Below are 21348 nucleotides of genomic sequence, written 5' to 3'. Positions count from 1 at the left end.
AGGGCCTCTGTGGGTCCCCAGACCCCAGTTTGCAAACCACTGTGTTATAAATTAGTTCCCCATATTGATAAAAAAGGGATCCGAGCACTCAGAAAAAAGAGGAGAGGAGCTCCTCTTTATTCTGAGTGCTCGGATCCCCTCGTGCTTTTATAACAGTGTTTTTCCCACTAATCCTGGTAGCACCACATACTATTTAAGACGCTTTTATCTCCCTTGACCACCAGTTCTGTTTTTTGTCTGGTTCCCCATATTGTTGTTCCTGCCTTGGTAAAATAGGATGTGCATAGTTTAGCAAGTGCATGTGCACAATGGATTTAGGAGAAGAAGGGCACTGCATGGTTCCATTTGGGTTTAATAGTTGAAATAGATTTTGAAAATGCATATTACATTATACAGTATACTAGCAGAACCTCAAAATACGTCACGTTCATTTTTAACCTCTAGGGAGCAATAAGCTGTGATGTATCCAAATGTATGGCCATATAAATGTCTATCATCTATCTGGAAATTATGCACATGATGCATTCCTCTTACAATAAGATCTCCTGGCCTGGGACACGTGACATGTACACTCAAAGCACTATTGTCCACAAATTCCAGCCATAAAGTATAAACTACATATAGCCAATTATCAAAAGTATACAGTTAACAATTTAAACCCCTAATTGACCGGCGGTGTCCATGCACCAACTACCAAGGCTTATATTTGGTCAGTGTTACACCTTTTTTACCCTCTAATCTCTTCGCCAAGTGTTGGCCCCAGAATAGACTATAGTTCACGCTTAACTTTCTGGTAGCCAACTAAACGATTACTGTCAGGTTGAAAAAGTAAAAAATAAATAAAATAAAAATAAAATAAATGTGATGATTGTGTAACTTTATTAGCTTTGAGGTTACCTTTGTCTGGCAGCCTTTTGTATCAATCTTGCTTAGGCTATAATGGGATTATGGGAAATGTAAGTCGGCTATATGCTTATGTGTAGTGTAGCTATGCATTCTACTGGTTTGGAGCTTCAAACTTGTGTCATTTCACTGGATGGGTTGCTGCTGAAACGTAATTTATGTGAGAGCTGGTGGATTGAGTTGTAGGCTACTACCACAGGACAACATATCGGAATCAATAGGCCTAAGGCTAAAAACGGATGCATTTTTGTTTGTTATAACCACAAGTGAACCAGTTTGCCGCAGTTCTAAACATAATATGCAATTTGTCAATTTATATAGGTCTACTTATATTTTAATTTTTAAATATCTTTCCACTTCATCACAAACCCCAATCTATTCATGCATGCAACCGCTTTCCAACTCAATTTTTTGGTACTGAACTGCTCATTCAGAAATAATATTTCCTATGGTTAAGGTAGGCTTCTGGAACATAAGAAATAGACTACTTTAGGATACTGTTCATAGCCGAGTAGTAATTTGGTGAATACATTGTACAATGATGGGCTAAGTATTTTCTTCAGCATTGAGCCGATCTACAAGCTCGAAAGAGTTGCGTTGCGTGCGAGGCTAAAATGGGTAGGCTATCTTCTGCGATATTTTCAGCGAGCTGTCTTCTATATAGAAGGCTTTATCCCTGCTTTGGGAGCTTCTAGCCGATACTAAATAGGCCAAAAGCCTCCGTCTCGCAATATAAGGACACTTAAACACATGATTTCCAGCGCGCTTCTCGTGCTCGGAGCTACGAGCATTTAACTGCTTGGCATGGCGTTATTAGAACAGTAATAAATAATAATAATTAAAACGCAGAAACTTCCGCTTACAAACGTTGGAAGCACCACGTGGTGGGTGGCTTTCGCCTATCAGAGTCAAGTGCGCATTGCGATCCTGTGCAGGATATTTTTTTAAAGGGGAGGTGATGATGAATGAAGTAACTTTCAGCACCATGGATAGCTCCACTCGCATAGTATGAACCTCGCCACGGCAAAGGCATGTGTTTTCTATTTCATATAGGCCTACATCTACTTGATGACTTAGGATGAATTGTGTGTTTCTTCCTTACCACATTCGCACAGTTAAGATTACAATATAACAAAATGAGCTCTGGCAAGCCATGCTGAAAACTATATTTTAATGCCATAAAAAATTAAGAAAACTGCGACAAAGCCATGTTGTCAGTAGCCTATATTATATGTTAATAGCTCTAAGATTAAATATGTCGTTGCCGCACCACCAAGACTAGTGGATGATTGGTTTCGGGTTGTTTTATGGCTCCCCCGATGCTCAATTTCGAGCAGTTGCCCATATTTCCTCCGGGTGATATAACTCCTCTACTCCATTTAGGCTATAACACAGTCACCAGCATTCACATCAGTCTGTGGCTGCAGACTCGGGCCCATGTATACAGACTATGCACTATAGGCCTATAGTCACATGGTCAGTGGCCAATGAATGTTGCCCTGAGCGCATATGAAGTGCTGAATGAAATAAGCATCGTGTAAATCAGTAATGACAGCCTGCTACGTGTGTTTCCTGTATTCAATCAATAAGCTGCAAAACTGTAAAGAAGTCATGAATTGATCATGCCCCGTAGCTGGGTGAAAAAACTGAATTGTAGGATAAGGAATGTCTCCAATGAAAATGTAAAACTAGTTTGAAAGAATCTTTATTACATTTTATTACTTCCACATTAATTTTCTGTTTGTGTTTAATGGCAAATTGTTAATTATCATGTAGGCCTATGTTGGGAGTTGATATAAGTTGCATTAAAGTGTCAGAATGTGCATGCTTGGGCCTATACAGTTGGACAAAGATAGCCTAAGCAGTGATTTGGATTCATCTATTTTTTAAAGGAAGGTTTGGCGTCACATTCTGTGGTTGCAACCTGCTCGCCGTGACGTCAAGCCAGTTGTTTTGGACCCCGCTTGCCCAATCGGGAGGTATCGCTTTACATTCCTACCGGAGCCGAAATGGGTCTATCCATGCACCGAGTCTATCCTCCGGTAACTACCATAACGCCCTTCGGTGGGTGCTTTGTGGTACCCTACTGCTGCTGCTGCTTTAAACGGCAGCACTGACATGGAAACCCCATTGCAGTTGCAGAACGATTTCTTCCACGAGCAGCAGTTCCAGCAGCACTGTAAGTACCAGCTACCCCAGCACTACTGCGGACCACAGGAGGAACGCTTCGCTAAGCAGCAACACGACCAGTGCTGCACCTGCAATAACTCCACCTGCGATGCTGCCAGGAAAAGCCTCGTCTTCCGCGGGACGTCGCCGACCACCGTCGGAACTTTGAGGACGCCATCCGTCACGTCTTCCCGGCAAGGTTGTCAGTACAGCGTCTATGAGTTCACGCCTTCTAGTCATGGTAGTTCAACCAGGCAACAGCATCAGCATCCTCAGCAGCAGTGCCACAACAATCGGCAGCAGCGGGGCAGCCTGGGCGGCAGCAGCCACAAGGAGAGTAACTCCTACAATGAAATAGCCATGAGCAGCTGCAGATACAACGGCGGCGTGATGCGGCCGCTGAGCAACTTGAGCTCGTCCCGCAGAAACATACACGAGTTTGATTCTGAGTCCCAGCCGCTACAGCCCGCCTCAGCCGCCGATGCGTCGGACACCCTGGTCTCTAAGCCCGAGAATAATTCGACCACACTGATGCCTTACGCATCGGGAGACGGAGGGGGTGGACACGGCCACAATAGCAGCGGCAAGAAGGAAAAGAAGAAAAACCAGAACATTGGGGAAAAGCTCGGACATAGAAGGGCTTTGTTTGAGAAAAGGAAGAGGCTCAGCGACTACGCGCTGATCTTTGGAATGTTTGGGATCGTTGTTATGGTTATAGAGACCGAACTCTCCTGGGGAGCCTATGGAAAGGTGCGTAACTCAATCTAGAGAGCTGTGTGCAGTTCCATCTAGGTCAGAATTAATAATTTGCATGGCATGTGACAATGAGCGAATAGCCACAACTTCTCGTAAAAGTGGTGGTTGTTAAGAGTGGAAATGTTCCATTTACAGTAGGCCTACTGTAAGGTAATAATAACTGTACGTAGCCTACCGCTAGATAGATTAGAAATAAAGTCTGAAGCATGCAACATAGCCTATTGTCGGTTGAGAATGCGTGGTAAGGAAGCATGCTGTCATGGAAGTCGGGCTGACGGAGTTAAGTGTCCCATGTGAAACCATCCTAACACGTGAAGGCCCCACAGGCCCAAATAGGAATAGGTACCCCTACAGAAATGTGTCAATTTGCAGAATTCGTCGAAATAGAAATATAATACAGATATCCACATTATAAGTCATTACATAAACAATATTTGAAACCCCTGACGCATATGGATTTGTTTTATTATCTGTGTGTCTTGGTGTATATGGCTATAGTGTGCTTCTTCTTTTCCCAGGAGTCCCTGTATTCTTTAGCTCTAAAATGCCTGATAAGCCTCTCAACAATCATTCTACTTGGTCTGATCATCATATACCACGCAAGAGAGATACAGGTAATGGCTCATTCTATTTATTTTCCTTGTTAATGCTGATGATACTGATAAAGAGTTGAATACTGTCTGTCTGTCTGTCTGTCTGTCTGTCTGTCTGTCTGTCTGTCTGTCTGTCTGTCTGTCTGTCTGTCTGTCTGTCTGTCTCTCTGTCTGTCTGTCTGTCTGCATACATACTTTATAACAGAAAACAAATGTATGCTTACGCTTAATGGATAATCTATTCATGTTATGATAGATTTTCACTCTCTATACTTTGTAATGTTATCATAACTGAGTGGAAACCTCTGTTTTCCGGAATACTTGTTGGTTAGACCTGTTGTGTTCTATTGTCTTACTGACCTTACTATAATTTACTTAATTATTTTAAAATGATATTGTATACTTCGCCAAGTTGTGTACTATAGGCAGATTCATTACACATTGACTTAAAATGAAGAAATATCATGCCCTTTGTGTTGTACTCTTCCTTTGGTTTAATGACAACCTCTTATAATTATATGAATATGCATTCAAACAACCACAATTGGCATCCCATAATCTATGCAATATAGGCTATGTTTCTCCATTGTTTTACAGTGACACATTAAGGCTGTGTTGGTTGAGTTATCGTTTGAACCACACAAATATTTCCCTTTTCATTTTTGAATAGTTTAGTTTTCATTTGGACAAGAGTGTTTTCAGAATTTTCTACAGCGTTTAGCAGGATTGACAGGAAGGCTGTCAGCTTCCTTGAACTATTCCAGTACAAAACTCAATGTTAATATGACCTTGTGTCGGAGTGTTGTTGCATTACTTTAACTGATTTCTTCCTGCAGTTCAGTATTTATGTGTCTGTAAGAGATTCATTTAATTAATTGTGTCACTTTTCACAAGGGCAACAGAATGTTGTCAAAATATGTTTTATAGACATATTCTGAATTAAATTCAAGGGAAGGGAAATACAGTTCCCCCAAATAATCGAGCTTCTGCACCTTGAATAAAGTTGTGTTTGATCTTTGTAATGACTTGAAATAGTAATTCAAGTGTTGTAAATATTACATGAACTGAGCAAGCTATCAGACAAAGACTGTTAAATTCCTTTTATTCAGTTGATTGTAAAGTATTAAGAAAGTTTGTGGGGTAGACTTGGCCTCTGTTGTAATGTGCGGATGATATAATGTTGAGATTGTTATCTTTTTCACTGTGAGCAGTGATATTCTTTAGCATTACTGTTACATTTGACTCATTAGACTCAAAGGATTAAATACATTAAAATGATCAGTCATTGAATAGCTGTTACCCATTCAGATGGCATATATACAACTTTATAGCAAAACCTTAAATCTTATAGTTACCGTAACGTAGTGGACTGGGGTCCACTTCTTTTTTCCCTCAACACCAAACCTCTCTCTTCGCTAAAAAAATAACTGATCTACAAGCTAGAGCTACTATTTTTGCAGAATGTTCACTCTAGATTAGAACATATAAGGACGCTATATGGGTGGGTTAATTTGGTTTTGATATGCTAGACAGGCACAAGGGTCATTTTGATCCATAAAAAAATATATATTTTCGTTCCCTTAGCCAATGGTCCTGCATAGCTGCTTATATGATAGAATGTGTAGCATAGGCTGAGTGCACATCCATCTTTTCATCTGTCATCCTCTAGAGCCTATATTTGAATTCTATGCAAATTATAAACAGCACTGTATTCACAGATAGTGCTACTACGCAATTACCGTGACAAGTTCAACAGAGATATGATATAATAAATTATTGATTATTATAATGTGTTAGGTGAGAGTGCATGCATCCATTCATATTTCAACGGTCCATCCATTCTTTAAAACATTTCATTTCCTGTTAGTTCTTGAATAAGAGATTGCCGCACATATTTGCCGTGCATTCAGTTCCTGTGGGCTAGTTGAAGTGTGTCGTGTAAATCAATCTTTTCAATATCAATCAATAGCTTGCCTTAAACCCTTAAAATCCTAGTTGAGTAGATTCCCCAGGGCTCGATACTAGGCTGCCTCCTGTTGTCACTCTTTGTTAAATGTCTTTGTCAAAATAGCCGATCTACAAGCTCACAAAGTGTCCCAACGCTACATGTTGTGATCTTGTAAATCGTCTATAGCCCCATAGGGATGCTATATGTCCTCTATGGACCAACATACTGTGTGTGTGTGTGTGTGTGTGTGTGTGTGTGTGTGTGTGTGCGTGTGTGCGTGTGTGCGTGTGTGCGTGCGTGCGTGCGTGCGTGCGTGCGTGCGTGCGTGCGTGCGTGCGTGCGTGCGTGCATGTGGGGAGAGAGAGTAGAGAGAGAGAGAGAGAGATTTAACATGAGCTAATAAAGCCTTCAAAAACTGTAGGCCTGGAACTATCACCACAGTATGCAGACCTGTTGGAATTAGGCAAAAAACAATACAAAATAGTTTCAGTCTTTGCAGTTACAGTATGATGTATGATACAAATAACTACTGTCAGCTGATTTAGTTCTCAGTATTTGCTGGTTTGGAATTTTTCAATATATAAATTAAAAATACATATTTCAGATCTTCTATTCTGAATTGGTCTGAATTCCACTTGGAGAATGCTTCTACAAGTTAATAATGGTCTTTCAAACCTCCACCTGCCTTTTAGAGGGGCAGCCGCAGCCCATTCAGACAACCCAATACTCAGAAAGATGTTAGGGTAGTGTGAGGTTAAAAGGTTAGGCTTAGTGATAATGCATGATAAGATTAGAGTTAGAGTTAGAATAAAAGGGTGCTCCGGAATAAAGAGTTGTCAGACCAATGACCGTATTGACCTGGGACCCTTTTAGACCCCAACCCCTCTAAACTGTTGACATCATTGATACTTGCCATGTCACAGGCTTTACCTACAACTAGTTGTCCTCTGTCATTGTTCAGAATTGGAATCAACTTCGTCACATCACAGGTTGTGTAAAACCCTGGGTGAAATTCGTTTTTCCCCAACTCTATCGTTTTTGTTATTTCCATAAGAGAAAGGGAAGAAGGGGGTGCAAGGGGGAAGAGAGATCAATAAATAACAAACAAATTATCTACATATTTACTAGAGATGTTACCGATCAATCGGCAATGGATCGGATCGGGCCGATCAAAGCGTGATCGGCGATAATCGGTGGTTTAGATCAAAAGGTAAATTCACCGATCCGATTGTATAGGTGCATCCGATCAACCAGCCGTTCAGTATGCCCACTTGAGGCCATTTTGGGGTATTGATTTCCATAGTGCTGAAGGAATAATTAGTTACTGCTATGATAATAAATACATAGTAATGCTGGTAAATAACTATAAGGCAAATATATAAATGAATTCATGAGTGAATGAATGAATTAAAGTTAAAACATTAACATTTAGAAAATATAAATAATAACTTGATCGGATCAGTGATTGATCGGTATCGGGTGATCAAACTTTTGTGATCGGTGCTCGGTGATCGGTTCCAAAAAACCTGATCGGACCATCCCTAATATTTACACATATACCTGAGGTAAGACATAAGGTGCTGTAAGTGACTGAGGTAGGGTATAAATTGTTCCTGACTCATTCAAAACGTATCAGAGTTTTAAACACTATAAAATAACTATAAAGCTCAACACTGAACATTTGAAAGTTTACCAACCAATATTCAACCTTCTCTCTCTCTTACATATACTGTAAAAGAAAACTGTCATAGTCATAAGATGGGTTACTTTCTTAGGTCAAATTACCTGCGATTAGCTTTCAACCACGACTATATGAATAAATGCAGTGTTCCAGTTCCTTTTTCTGCAGATGCTAATTTGGCATTTCAATATTGTGAAATAATGCAATTTCCTCATTGATCTAAACAACAATGATGCTTTGGTTTGTTCTAGAAAAGATGGTAAGCAATACAATCAGGTAATGATGGTAATTAATAGTAAGCCATCTCTGGACCAAAACTCCACACAAGTAGGCTATTCAACTTTAAAAACTTGAATATTCATGTAAATGAGAAAATAATCATGATCATAATACCCATGGCATAGTCGCTCTCTATTGCTCTCTCTAAATATACCGTACATATTGTTTCCAAAATCCTACTTTTAACACACAATGCATTACATGGCTTTTCCCCTCCCTTTGGAACAAGTATCCTGCCAAACTTTATGAATCAGGAACTTTTTTAGTATTTAAGTATATCTTACAAGTTATCTTAATCAAACCCCCCTTCGTTTCGTTTTGTTTTGTTTTGTTTTGTTTCCTTTCCTTTCCTTTCCTTTCCTTTCCTTTCCTTTCCTTTCCTTTCCTTTCCATTCCTCTCCATCACATTCCTCTCCTTCACCTCTCTCTCCTCTCGATTGCATTTATTTCATTTCATTTGCTGCTTAAGGGTGCTTTCAGCTGCCCCAGCTAGATTGTAATTGAACGTGTTCCTAAAGACTGCACTGTTAGTCTCATGAAAGTTACAAATGAGTCCACGTGGATGCACATACCCCTGTCCTCCATCTCTGTGTGTGTGTGTGTGTGTGTGTGTGTGTGTCTCTCTCTCTTTCTCTCTCTCTCTCACGCACACGCTCACATACGCTCACACACGCTCACACACAGACACACACACACACACACACACAGAGGTCCAAAACACCCGCGGACATGAGTATCGTTGCTGTCGGGCGGGAAACCTCTATCTCCATATTTTAACTTGTGTTTTTTGAGCGGTGGTCACACCGTCTCCATAGCGTGGCCGTGTGTGTATCCGTGCGTGTGTGTCTGTCTGTGTGTCTGTAGCCTCTGGTGTATGTAGCCTGAGTACCCTGGGTGACCAGAGAGGTGCTGTTGAGTCTAGCCTGGCCTGTGCATCAACTGCAACACACACACACACACACACACACACACACACACACACACACCCCCCCCCCCCCCCCCCCCCCCCCCACACACACACACACACACACACAATTCAAGACCACCGCTCAGTTCACACGGGTGTGATTTTTTGTAAACAATGCACTACTTTGTCATACTACGGCATCACACATAGACAGATATACATCTTGTATTATTTAAAGGAGTCATTCAGACCAAAACACATATAAATCTGCCTTTTATCATACCCCTTCATACCTGCTTTAGTTGATTTTATTCATAGCTGCCCCTGTTGCTAGATTTCGGCTGCCCCTGTTGCTAGATTTCGCGGGCCCTCTCATAACTAACACAGTGGATTGTCCTTAGGCTAATGCGGTTATTTCTTTAGCTTCAAAGTTAGTATTTTTTTATTGGATTGTGTTTACACAACGTCCTGAGACCAACCACACCGCTGTTTTGACCTCACAGGCACCCTTACTTGTCAAACAGACCCCTCCCTCCCCTCCCTTTCTAGCCTCTCCTCTCCCTGCTCTGGTGCAGAGCAGAAGCCGTTTGACAAGTAAGGCTGCCTGTGAGGTCAAAACAGCGGTTTGGTTGGTCTCAGCTCAGGAAGTTGTGTAAACACAATCCAATAAAAAAATACTAACTTTGAAGCTAAAGAAATAACCGCATTAGCCTAAGGACAATCCACTGTGTTAGTTATGAGAGAACCCGCGAAATCTAGCAACAGGGGCAGCCGAAATCTAGCAACAGGGGCAGCTATGAAGAAAATCGACTAAAGCAGGTATGAAGGGGTATGATAAAAGGCAGATTTAACCCTATATGTGTTTTGGTCTGGATGACTCCTTTAAGTCTAATGTTTTCTGATTGGTTGATTTGGTCAAGTTATTGACTTCAGACTGAGTCATATTGACTCATCTTTATTAAACACTTGAACCCTAACATTCAGCCAAAAAAAGGCTGATCTACAAGCTCACAACGCATCACGTTGTGGCACGTGACGCGTGCCACAAGCTTGTGGCAACTACATTTTGATAGGGGAAAAAAAGAGCTGACCAAGAATAGAGCAATTTACACTTTAGGCACTTAGCAGACGCTCTTATCCAGAGTGACTTACAATAAGCAGGTATTAAATATATCAATACATCAACATCAATACATCAAATGCATAGCAATATCAATCTAGAAAAATAACGTTGGTAGACCAAGCACCTAATCAGTAAAAGAAGTTATAAAAACCTAAAAATGCTATCTATCTTTCATGTACAGTATGGTCATTAAGACTAGGCGAGTGCTATGGTAAGTGCTATGGGCCTAGGTGGAGTCTGAAGAGGAGAGTCTTCAGGCCACGACGGAAGCTAGGGAGTGAGTCAGTTGTTCTGTGTGGCAGGGAGTTTATTCCACAGTTTGGGGGCCAGGAGGGCGAATTGTCTAGTTTTGTCTGTTGTGTCTGTTTTTTTGTCTTAAGTTTACTAAGTATGGATGGTTTAAGTGGTTAAATTAGAAATTGGAACCTGCCATAACTGTCTGATCGGTGTTCTAGTACTGCATCATGATAATGGATTCTTACTCCAGAAGTGACTTTGACCAAATCTGACGCATGCACATGAAAGCTACTTATTGCCTGAGTCCCTCCAGGCCATGGAACCCACCCACTCCACTGAGTGGACTGCTGACAATTCAGTCTGGTATCACGCTAAGCTTCTTAAGCATTCTAGCTCAGTTATTTAAGGTAAAGACCCATCCTGGACAAAGACCAAATGTGTGGTTTTGCACAGCAATTATGGAGCAGCAAAGCTCCACAATTACTTTTTCCCCTTGATGATGCAACTCATTTCGCTCTGCACCAAAAATGGATGTGCGTAAAATTTTCTTGTGAACTACTATTATATGGCTATGCAACTGATCATACTGTATTATTCAGAAGGAGTGATACTATAAAGCTGTTTTCACCTTGTGGATGAAAATATGACACTGAAGTTCCATATTTAGTGACTCTGTAGGGACTTATTTCATGCATAATGCCCCCAGTTTATGAGCCTATTAAAGTTATATTGTCACATTTGTTGACAATACATTAGTTATGATACTGTCAGAGGATAACATCCTAAGTGCACTATACAGTTTTGTGTGTAAGGGCAAGTTTGCATCTGCAGTGAAATAGATTATGCATGCACATCCATATGTACGCACAGATGCCTGTCAAAGGTAGATGTGTGCAGTAGCTCAATAGTGAAATATTTCACCACACGTCTCCCTCACAACCCCTTAAAATTGATTTACTTGTCAAATTATATACGGTGAAGATTGCCCCCTCTCATTTGTAGGGTATTTTGACAGCGTGCAATGCAACATGCAATTTTCTCTCCCAAAGTTTCATTTTCAAGTCACTCGAGCCCGAGTACAGTTCCTGGACACCAGTTGTGATATCATTATTATAGGGACATAAATTCATTAAAATGGCACTGATACTGTAGGTGACCTATATAGCGTGTCAAGCCTATTGAATATACCATTTATCAAAAGGTTTGTCCAGATTGCGCTACATTCTCTCTCTAGATCCCCTCTCTCTTTCCCAGATTATTATCTGTTTGTAATGTTCTTCTGTACACCCTGCTGTAACTCAGCAAGCTTCAAAGAAGTTTTAGTGCAAAGAGCAATACTGTATGCTACTGATACTAGTATAGTTATCTTTCAGACATCTGTTGTTCACAGTGGGAGATCCGTCAGAAGGAGGGTGCCTTTACGCAGTGTTGTCAGGCAGCATTACACCCACCAAAGAATTGTGGTTCTTCAGCTGTTCTTTTGGCTGGTTGAGGTGCTATATATATATCAGCGCTGCCATACAAATAACCAGTGATTCTCAAGCTTTTACATTTCAAGGACCCCCATAAGAGTTACAGACCAGACCTCCACTTGGACCCCTCAAAGAACACTGGACTGGTTTATGAGGTCCTCTGATTCCTCACCTTAGTTTAGTCACATAAAAAAAAGAAGAGAGATAGGGATTATAAAAAATAAAATAAAAAGCAGTGGCTCAGGAGACAGATACTAGGGCATTCACGAATAGTGATTTTTAGTATTCGAATTATTCGACCTCAAAGTAATCGAATAGTCGAATATTCGACAGGACTGTCCAAACTGTCAAATATTAAGTAAGCAAGAGGCGAACATTGTGAAAATAGCCGATCTACATGCTCACAACACCTCGCGTTGCGAGGCGTTTTGAGCATGTAGATCTGCTATTTTCACAATATTTATCAGTGGAACCGAGTCACATTAATACCTACAATTCCAAGTGCTTGTCAGGGTGGGGGTCCCCAGTTCAAATATGTTTATTTTGGGTGTCACGGCCTAGAAAGGTTTGACAGGTTTGACAACTCATTCTTATGACTTCCTATCTCGCCAAGCTTTATAAACTATATATTTTTTTAAAGAGAAAACAATTAAAAAATATATAAAAAAAAGAAATAAGCGAATATTCGACCGACGGAAGGTTCCTGGTTTGCTCCCCCTTGTGTGTCGAAGTGTCCTTGAGCAACATACTGTACTTAACCTTTAACTGCCCCAATGAGCAGCCTTGGTGTGCGTGCGTGTGTGCGCGTGCATGGGTGCGTGTGTGTGGATGGATGGATGGGTGAATGTATAATGCAAAATGTAAATGTAAAGCGCTTTGGATGAAGGCGCTTAGAAATGCACCATTTACCATAAATGCACCATTCATCTAATGGATCTACATACCGGTAGCATCATTTGACAACTACGTACGTGTACATAGCATCTTTTAGATGGGTGCTATATAGCTCCAAGAAAGAGTTTAGCTTGTGATTATGAGACAAATAACTACCTCTTGTGCTACTCAGCACCATTTAGTGTGCAGATTGAGCAGAGATAAAGAAGTTGGAAGCAGTCAGTCTCACTTTGATGTAGTGATATGACTGCTTTAAGCATGTTACTCCCCTCCCTAAGATGTGTTGTGTTCATCATATCCCGCATGCAGGCAGTCAAGACAGTTACAAAGCTTTCTTTATTAGTTTTGTATTTTTTCATCAGTTTTAAAATGTATTTTGTCTTGATTTCATTTTCAATGGCAGTTTAGTTTTCAAAGTGGGTTTGTTGGTTTAGTCTGTTTTTTTTTTATTTATTACTTACATTGTGTCTTATAGTAAAATATATTATTAGTCAGGGGGGAGATTCAAAAAGTTCAGAAAAAATGCTCTTGTAGATCTGCTATTTTCACTATTTCTAAAGATTATTTTTCAATGTTTGAAATTATTAAACTGAGTACAGTATGTATGAAATATTTAGACTAAAACTAAGGATATTTTCTCTAGTTTTGTAAACACACAATAATGTTTTGTGTAAAAGCGTTATCATTTTATTTCCGTTAACTAAAATGTTTCTTCTATATTTAGTTAACTATAAAAACCCTGCTTTTGATATCAGAATTACTTTGCCGGGGGGGCATTTGCATAAAGGCCATTGCTATCTCTTCTACTCGCTGTGCGATGACAGTTTTGCTGAGTTTTCAAAACTAACAACATTCTTTGAGAAATGTTCTGTCTTCTTTAATGTGGATGTTTTGTGATAAATGCGTGCACTGATGTCCTTCTCATTCAAAGAGCATCCGATTTTTACCACTCAACAAGAAAATAAGCTAGAGCAGTTGAATTGTCTGATTGAAACCCATGCATGAACAAGCTGTGTAAATGTACCTGGTTATCAGTGGCGTCACAAGGGAGGGGGGAAAGTGGGACTGAGTTGCTACTAGTGTCCAAGGTGGAGGGGCCTTAATTATTTTATACTTTAGCTATTGAAAAATAGCAGATATACAAGCTCACAGCGCGGCACCGAGTGCCGCCCTGCAAGCTTGTATATCTGCTATTTTTGAAAAGTCGTGAAAATATTTGCAAATCTTTGAATATATGTATTTTTTAAGCTAACATTTGTAACTCAAATTTTGCTTCTGGGGGGTCCCTTGAACTAAATATTTTGAGATGGGAAACAGGTTTTTAAAAAAAAACCTTAGAAGGATTTGAAATATTCAAAGACTATATAGCAGATTGCGCTGTGAGCTTGTATAATCTGCTATTTTTCAATCGTTAAAGCACAAAATAATGCGTAATAATGCGTTCCCAGTCTAAATGGGTTAAACCCCCTCCCCCTATGAAGAACATTCATGGGGGGCCATCTGTGAATCCTTGTACCCAGGGCCCAGAATTTGGTGCGACACCCCTGCTGGTTATATTCACCTTTGCCCACTGTCACCAACCTGCCCCTGGGTGGTGTGCTGTGCTACACACAGTAGAATCCTCCGTGTTCATTTATCCATGTGTAACTCCGAGAGTGTACACATGACATGCAACCAAATGCGGACGTCCATTTGGCTGCACTCGCTCAGTGTTAAATGAACACTGAGGCTTTGACTGTGTAATTGTCAAAGATACGGTGTAACTGCAGGAGATGCTCTGCATTTCTCACAGTGAATCTGTCCTCCACCTGAGATGCCAGACAGGAGTCGGATAACCCACCACTGGCTGCTGACCTCAATGTTTTCACTCAACAAACATGCTTTCAAGGGCAGAGATACTCAGCCCCCGAACGGGTTGAGAATCCCAATGATCATTAATTGATAGCGGTTGCATGTGACTCGAATATGTATAGGGGTTTGTGACATTTATAGCAGTAGAGTGTGCTCTTTTGAAGAGCCATTGCGTGAATAAGGAAGATGTGTCTGTCCCTTAATTGGGACTGAGGAGTTTATATTGTGTGTTGATCAGGTTGTGCTGGGGGAAAAAAAGAAGAAAAATATCCCAAAATGTCAAAAAGGCAAAGGCAAAGGCAAACAAAACCTTTTCCAACATTTACAGAGCAAAGTGGCCTCTTAGTGGTTCACTTATATATATATAATAAATAAACCATTGCATTAATTTCTACGGAACCTCTCAACCTAATTCACTAATGAGATTGATCTCCACGTCCCCACATTACGCAGATTAAATATTGAGCTGGACTCCATTAGTTGTATTGAGCAGACTGAAAACTGTAACCAAACCAGCTATAGCATCACAGGTGAGCTTCTTCGGTCTGTACAGTATAAAGGATGCCGTTAGATACTCTAGTCAATTGTTTCATCTGGGGAATACTGTCAGCACGGTGACACTGTGACCCCCAACATGTACGGCATACAGCTTTGTAGCACAGAGTGCTCTCAGTGATTAAGTAGTACTTTGTCACTGTCGGGCAAAAACCTTGTAGCTCCATTATGTTTTTTTTCAAGTCAATGCCCTGTTTTATACTGTTTTAAAAATAGCTATCTGCTATTTTCACTTGTTTAGAACATGTGTTTTAGAACAAAAACATCTCCTATAATGCATTCCCAAAATAGAGATGCCATGAAAAGTATGACTATATTGGATCCACTGGAACACAGGCCCTTTATTTTATTTCCTGAAATGTAATGCGTTGTGAGCTTGCAGGTCTTTTCCATGTTGCGACACTGTCGTGTGACGGGACATAAATTAGCCTTAACAATGAGCTGACAAGCCAGCTCTCTGAGAGCTAACACTTAGTGCACTTTAAAATCCTCAGTGTTAATTCAACGCTTCAAGGGTTTATAAATGGAACAAAATGGACCTTTAAGGGTCCATTTGGATTTTACTGTGTAGTAGTTGGCCTTGTTAGAATTGGTCACCCAATGCTCTTTATGTTCAGACATCTATTGTGCAATGCTAGTGCTTGGTTTGTGGGGCGTCAAGTGTATCAGCTCCCATAGAGGAACTTGATGCATGTGCGTGCATGCGTGCATCCATCCCTCTGTCTGTCTGTCTGTCTCTCTGTCTGTCTGTCTGTCCGTCCGTCCATCAGTCCATCGGTGCGTGCATGTGTACGTGTTTTGCATGTGTGAATAATATACACATTCTCAAAATATGTACAGTACTTAAGCTACGTGGTATAGAAATGTACTATAGTAATTATATGATAAGTACTGCATAAGCCTCAGTGGACCCTTTCTTTTTGAGGCTTGAGTCTGTAATAACTTAGTCAGTAGACATTACAATCCACCACACAACATCAGTGGTGTAAAGTAAGTAAGTAAGTACATTTACTTAAGTATAATTTTGAGGTATTTGTTCTTGAGTGTTTCCAATTTCCAATACTTCTACTTTTACACCACTACATCTCAGATCCAAATATTGTACTTTTACTCCACTACATTCATTAGAAATCTTTAGTTTCTAGTTACTTTGTAGATTTTAAATATTGTTAACAGTAAGACACCTCAGGGCGACAAGCGACATGGTTTTGCCATGTCTATGCCATCTGGCCAAAGGGATTTGGTTCCCCTGGCATCACAGGGATCTCCATATATGGCAGTAAAAGGGATTTGGTTCCACTGACATCACAGTGATTATATATTGGCATTCACAGACATGGGCTTAATATTGATGACATCAGGGATCTCCATTTATGGGCATAAAAGTGATTTGGTTCCACTGGCATCACAGGGATCTCCATATCTCCACATATGGCCATAAAAGGGATTTGGTTCCCCTGGCATCACAGTGATGTCAGAGCGTGAGAGTCAATCAATAAAAAAGACACGCGTTACCCAGACAGACTGTCCCTTTTATGTCCATATGGAGATCCCTGTGATGCCAGGGGAACAAATCCCTTTTATGCCCATATATGGAGATATGGAGATCCCTGGGATGACAAGGGAACCAAATCCCTTTTATGCCCATATATGGTGTCCCTGATGTCCACATCACTGTGACTCTGTCCATGTTATGCCCATATATCGACATCCCTGATGTCCTCATCACTGTGACATCACTGTGACTCTGTGCCACACTGGCCAGATGGCCAAGACAGTGATGTGTCAGGGGAACCACAGTGTCAGGCGTTCCCCGTCCGTCTACGGACAAGCTGTGCTGGTTCTGACAGTAAATTGCGACCTTCGGTAGCAACAACACATACATTAACCACTTCAGCCCTATATATAGACTTCGGCTATTTGAAAATAGCTGATCTACAAGCTCACAACGCGTTGTAGATCTGCTATTTTCAAATCATTTTAAATCATTTTATACATTTTTTTAAACATAAAATGGAAGATTTATGCTTCATGAGTAGACTATTTTACTTTTGGCACTTTAAATACATTTTGATGCCCATACTTTTATACTTTTACTCAAGTAAATTCTGAATACCAGACTTCTATTTGTAAAAGAGTACCTCTGCATTATAGTATTGATACTTTGACTTAAGTAACAAATGTGAGTACTGCACAACATACACATTTCTAATTATTATTCACAGTGTATGCCCCGCATTATAAGTATTGGTTCTACCACTGGCATGGAATATTTGATGCTTAGCAGTAAAGAGCCCTTCAGTATTGTATTTCAGGTCAGCCATTAACATAATTGCTTTTACCCACCAAGTAGGCTTTTCTTTCGCAACCCAGGTTTAAATGTTTAATTACTTTGTTTTGAGGCAACAAACTTTTGTAAATGCCGGCTTTGTGACAGGATGGGGCCGTTCCCTCAAACACAAAATGAAAGCCTTTCACTGCGTGTGCGAACAATAGATGTGTTATTGCTGTTTTCACAGCGTCGTTCACGGGAGTTAGAGAGCGTTTGTCACAGTGCAGGAGCAGCTTGTGTTTCCATGTCTAAATTACACTCCCTTGGAAAGCCTAACAAGAAGGGCCCTGGTTAGAGTTACACACATCTCTGACAGATGTCAGTGTCTTCGAGGAGCGTGAGGCCTGATTTATACTTTGCCGTGCGGCCGTCTCACGCGCCGAAAATAGCAAGCTCACCTGCAAGCTCACAGTGCTCGCGTCTATTTTTGGCACATATAATTAAGCACTAGTGAACGTGTGTGAAAAGAACAACCACTTATGAAACCTTTAAACTACTTAACACTGTCCCCACCCCCCTCATCTTCATAGAAACATTTATTGTGGCTTTATGCTGCTTTTAGGGAGCTGCGCCGTTTTTGCAGGAATATGGTTTATTTGTAGGAAACGCTGCATTGCTTGCATGTCCACTTGTCTTGTTTTCGTCATGCACGATTTGTTTGCTTTGAGCTGCCAGTTTGCTCTGAGCTGCCAGATACCAGTTTTTGGTGGTTCTTTGTTTGGCTTGAAAATGGGCTATGAATTAGCATTTGCATGAATAATCAAAGGTCTTTGTGTTAAGCACTGCCTGATTTATATTTCAGCTACAGCACTTAAAAAGAGACGATATATAAGCTCACTGTTGTGAGCTTGTAGATCTGCTGTTTTCAAAGCATATTGATGGTTGGTTGGTATGGGGGTTCTATAGTATTGGGATGCTATAGTTTGGGGGTGCTATAGTATCACGGTGCTTGTAAAATCATGAGGCTGTAGCACGTCGAACACGCATGTGTTCTGTGATGCCTAGATCGCTGTCTGTGATGTGTGGGTGGATCTAACATAATTTTCTGTGGGTGTACATACTGTATGTAATTTCCTCCTTTGATCCGCAACATGTTGAATAAAAGCTTTCTATGGCCGCAGGAGATGGATATTGTAATTCCATTTCAGTCATTCAAGATTTTGTGTAATGCATCACCTCCAAATATAAAATGTGGGTCACTCTTCCCATTACACTTCAAGCAATTGGACCCCGCTCTAATGAGAAATTCAGAGTTATCTAAATAGGGGGCTTGTCGGCAGGATGTCAAGTCAAAATGTGTGACTTCTTGATTTATTTATTGCCCTATTTTTTAGCTCAGAGACATATCTGAAATATTGAAACTTGTGTGGTGTTTGACTGGATCTGGTAACACATTTGTCTTATACATGCTGTATTTTAACCTTATTCACTCTGTCAATATACCGGTAGCTACTGAAAATGCAAATCACATGCTTTGTGGAGCCAAGACGCACCAGACTATTTGGAGATGTTGTTTCAGGAGATGTCAATAGTGAGATAAAAACATATTTTGCATACTGTAGCTCTCTTTTAATTGATCTGGCAGATAACGCTACGAATTGTTTGCAATGCGTTACAAAACGGTTTCAGTCAAGATATGGTCTGTGAAGGCATAACTTTTCCAATTTTGATCGATAGTTTATGCTGGATCAGTTTACTGGATCAGTGGTTCTCAAAGTGTGGTCTGGGGACCCCCAGGGGTCCTTGAGAGTGTTCTAGGGGGTCACCAGCAAAATGAGCTAATCCGTTTAACCACTTTAAACCTATACATCAGCTATTTAAAAATAGCCGATCTACAAGCTCATAACGTGTCACGATGCGACTTTGTGGGTTGTGTGCTTGTAGATCTGCTATTTTCAAAATGATAGGAAATTCGTGCAAAGTTTGGAAAACTTTTTTAAACATTTTAACTACTCAAATCTTGTATGAGATCCCATCAGTCACAAAATATTTTTGATGGGGGTCCTTGACATGAAAAAGTTATAGAACCACTGCTGTAGATTCAGATACCAAGAAAAACCTTCTTGAATTTGCTGAGAGCAACATTCTGTGAAATATCTGCTGCCACTTGTGACGGCCCGTATACAGGCAGAGGACCTTGGGCTGAGGCAGGAGATGCTTCAGCATTGCTTGTCATAAAAGATTTTTGGGGGAAAATGCAGTGGAAGCGAACATAGCCTGGTAGTGATGAATGTGCAGTGGTGGAGAGTGCTTAAGCATTGTAGTTAAGTACAGTGTTGAGGTGCTTCTCATTTTTCAATACTTATACGTCATACTACACTGCAAATATACATATGACTCCACTACAATTGTAGTTGACTATGGTGGTCTTCAGGGGTGTCACAAGGGGGTGAAAAGTGGGACTGAGTTACTAGGGCCCAAGGTGGAGGGTCCTTCATTATTTTATACTTTAGCTATTAAAAAATAGCAGATATACAAAGCTTGTAGATCTGGTGTTTTTGAAAAGTCGTGAAAATGTGTCTATGTATTTTTTAAGCGAACATTTGTAACTCAAATTTTGCTTCTGGGGGGTCCCTGGAACAAAATATTTTGAGATGGGGGTCCGTGGCCGAATACATATAATTTTGGGGGTCCTTCACATGAAATGGTTTGAGCACCACTGACATAGAAACATAGGTTTTTTAAAAAACCTTAGAAGGATTTGAAATATTCAAAGACTTGCACACATTTTCAAGATCTTTCAAAAATAGCAAGCTTGCAGCTTGGCACCACGCTGTGTGTGAGCTTGTATATCTGATCTTTTTCAATAGTTAAAGCACAAAATAATTGTGCGGGGGGGCCCGCAGTGAATCCTTGTACCCAGGGCCCATGGGTGGTCTTTGGGGGTGGATATACACTGTTGAGTCCTGAGTGTACATTCGCTATAACTCTCAGGGTTAAATGGACACTCACGATTTTGCAGTGCACTGAGCAATGAATCCTGGATCTGATAGAAAGTGCTAGCTAGATTGGATTGAAAATGATGGAGGGAGGGGAGGAAGGGGAGAAAAAAGAGCAAGGGAATGCACCAGAAGAGGCAGAGCAGAGTGATAAAAGCCTGATTTATTATTCGTCATACAATGGAGTCACGCACCGAAAATAGCCGATCGACAAGCTCTCAGCGTGTCACATCCGCGGCATGTTGTGAGCTTGAAGATCGGCTATATTCGTTCGGCGGGGAATAATGGTATACGAGAGAGGATAGGGTGTTAGAGAGCGTTGAAGATGAGTGAGCTCCCCAGTGAAATGGCTGACCTTCTGGTCTGTGAGGCCAGGAGACAAGAAGCTATGCTAATGTGGTGATGGCAGATGTTCTCATCAGTATTACGCTTTGAAGCTGAAAATGTTTGCCACATGCTACCTTACCCTTCCAGTTTGACTGAATTGTTTACTGCTAATGCAACACTTGATAACTAACAAAACATGTTAATTGAGACTTTAGGCTCCTTGTGACTTATTGTAATTCATTCTTTTTAAAGCATTAAAATCAAAGTTGGTACAAAACAGACAAGTAATAGCTTGCTTCCTCCAGTGCAAGCCATCAGGAAAAGACCAACACTTCAAACTGTCATGTGCAAGCCTTTCCATATGACCTGATTACGCACCTGA

The 21348-nt window shown here is 40.6% G+C and overlaps 1 protein-coding gene across 4 annotated transcripts in view; it reads left to right on the top strand.

Annotated features, from left to right (window-relative positions):
• Window positions 1-21348, top strand: part of kcnn2 (potassium calcium-activated channel subfamily N member 2) — a gene marked incomplete at both ends in the record, with an annotated part of 42723 nt that overhangs the window by 4798 nt on the left and 16577 nt on the right. Inside the window, 2 exons of one of the 4 annotated variants that reach the window (XM_080743159.1) lie at window positions 3007-3822; window positions 4347-4442. The exons of 1 other annotated variant lie outside the window; for it this stretch is intronic. In XM_080743159.1, coding sequence (XP_080599285.1) covers window positions 3022-3822; window positions 4347-4442 — 897 coding nt within the window. Of the gene's footprint in view, window positions 1-3006; window positions 3827-4326; window positions 4443-21348 lie in introns of those variants that run through there. 2 more of the 4 variants (XM_080743158.1, XM_080743157.1) reach the window with 2 other exon arrangements.

This window comes from Nannobrachium achirus (assembly GCF_963921795.1).
Source record: "Nannobrachium achirus genome assembly, chromosome: 15".
Lineage (NCBI taxonomy): Eukaryota > Metazoa > Chordata > Actinopteri > Myctophiformes > Myctophidae > Nannobrachium > Nannobrachium achirus.
The sequence above is the reverse complement of the archived record's forward strand: the minus strand, read 5'-3'. Positions and strand labels throughout refer to the sequence as shown.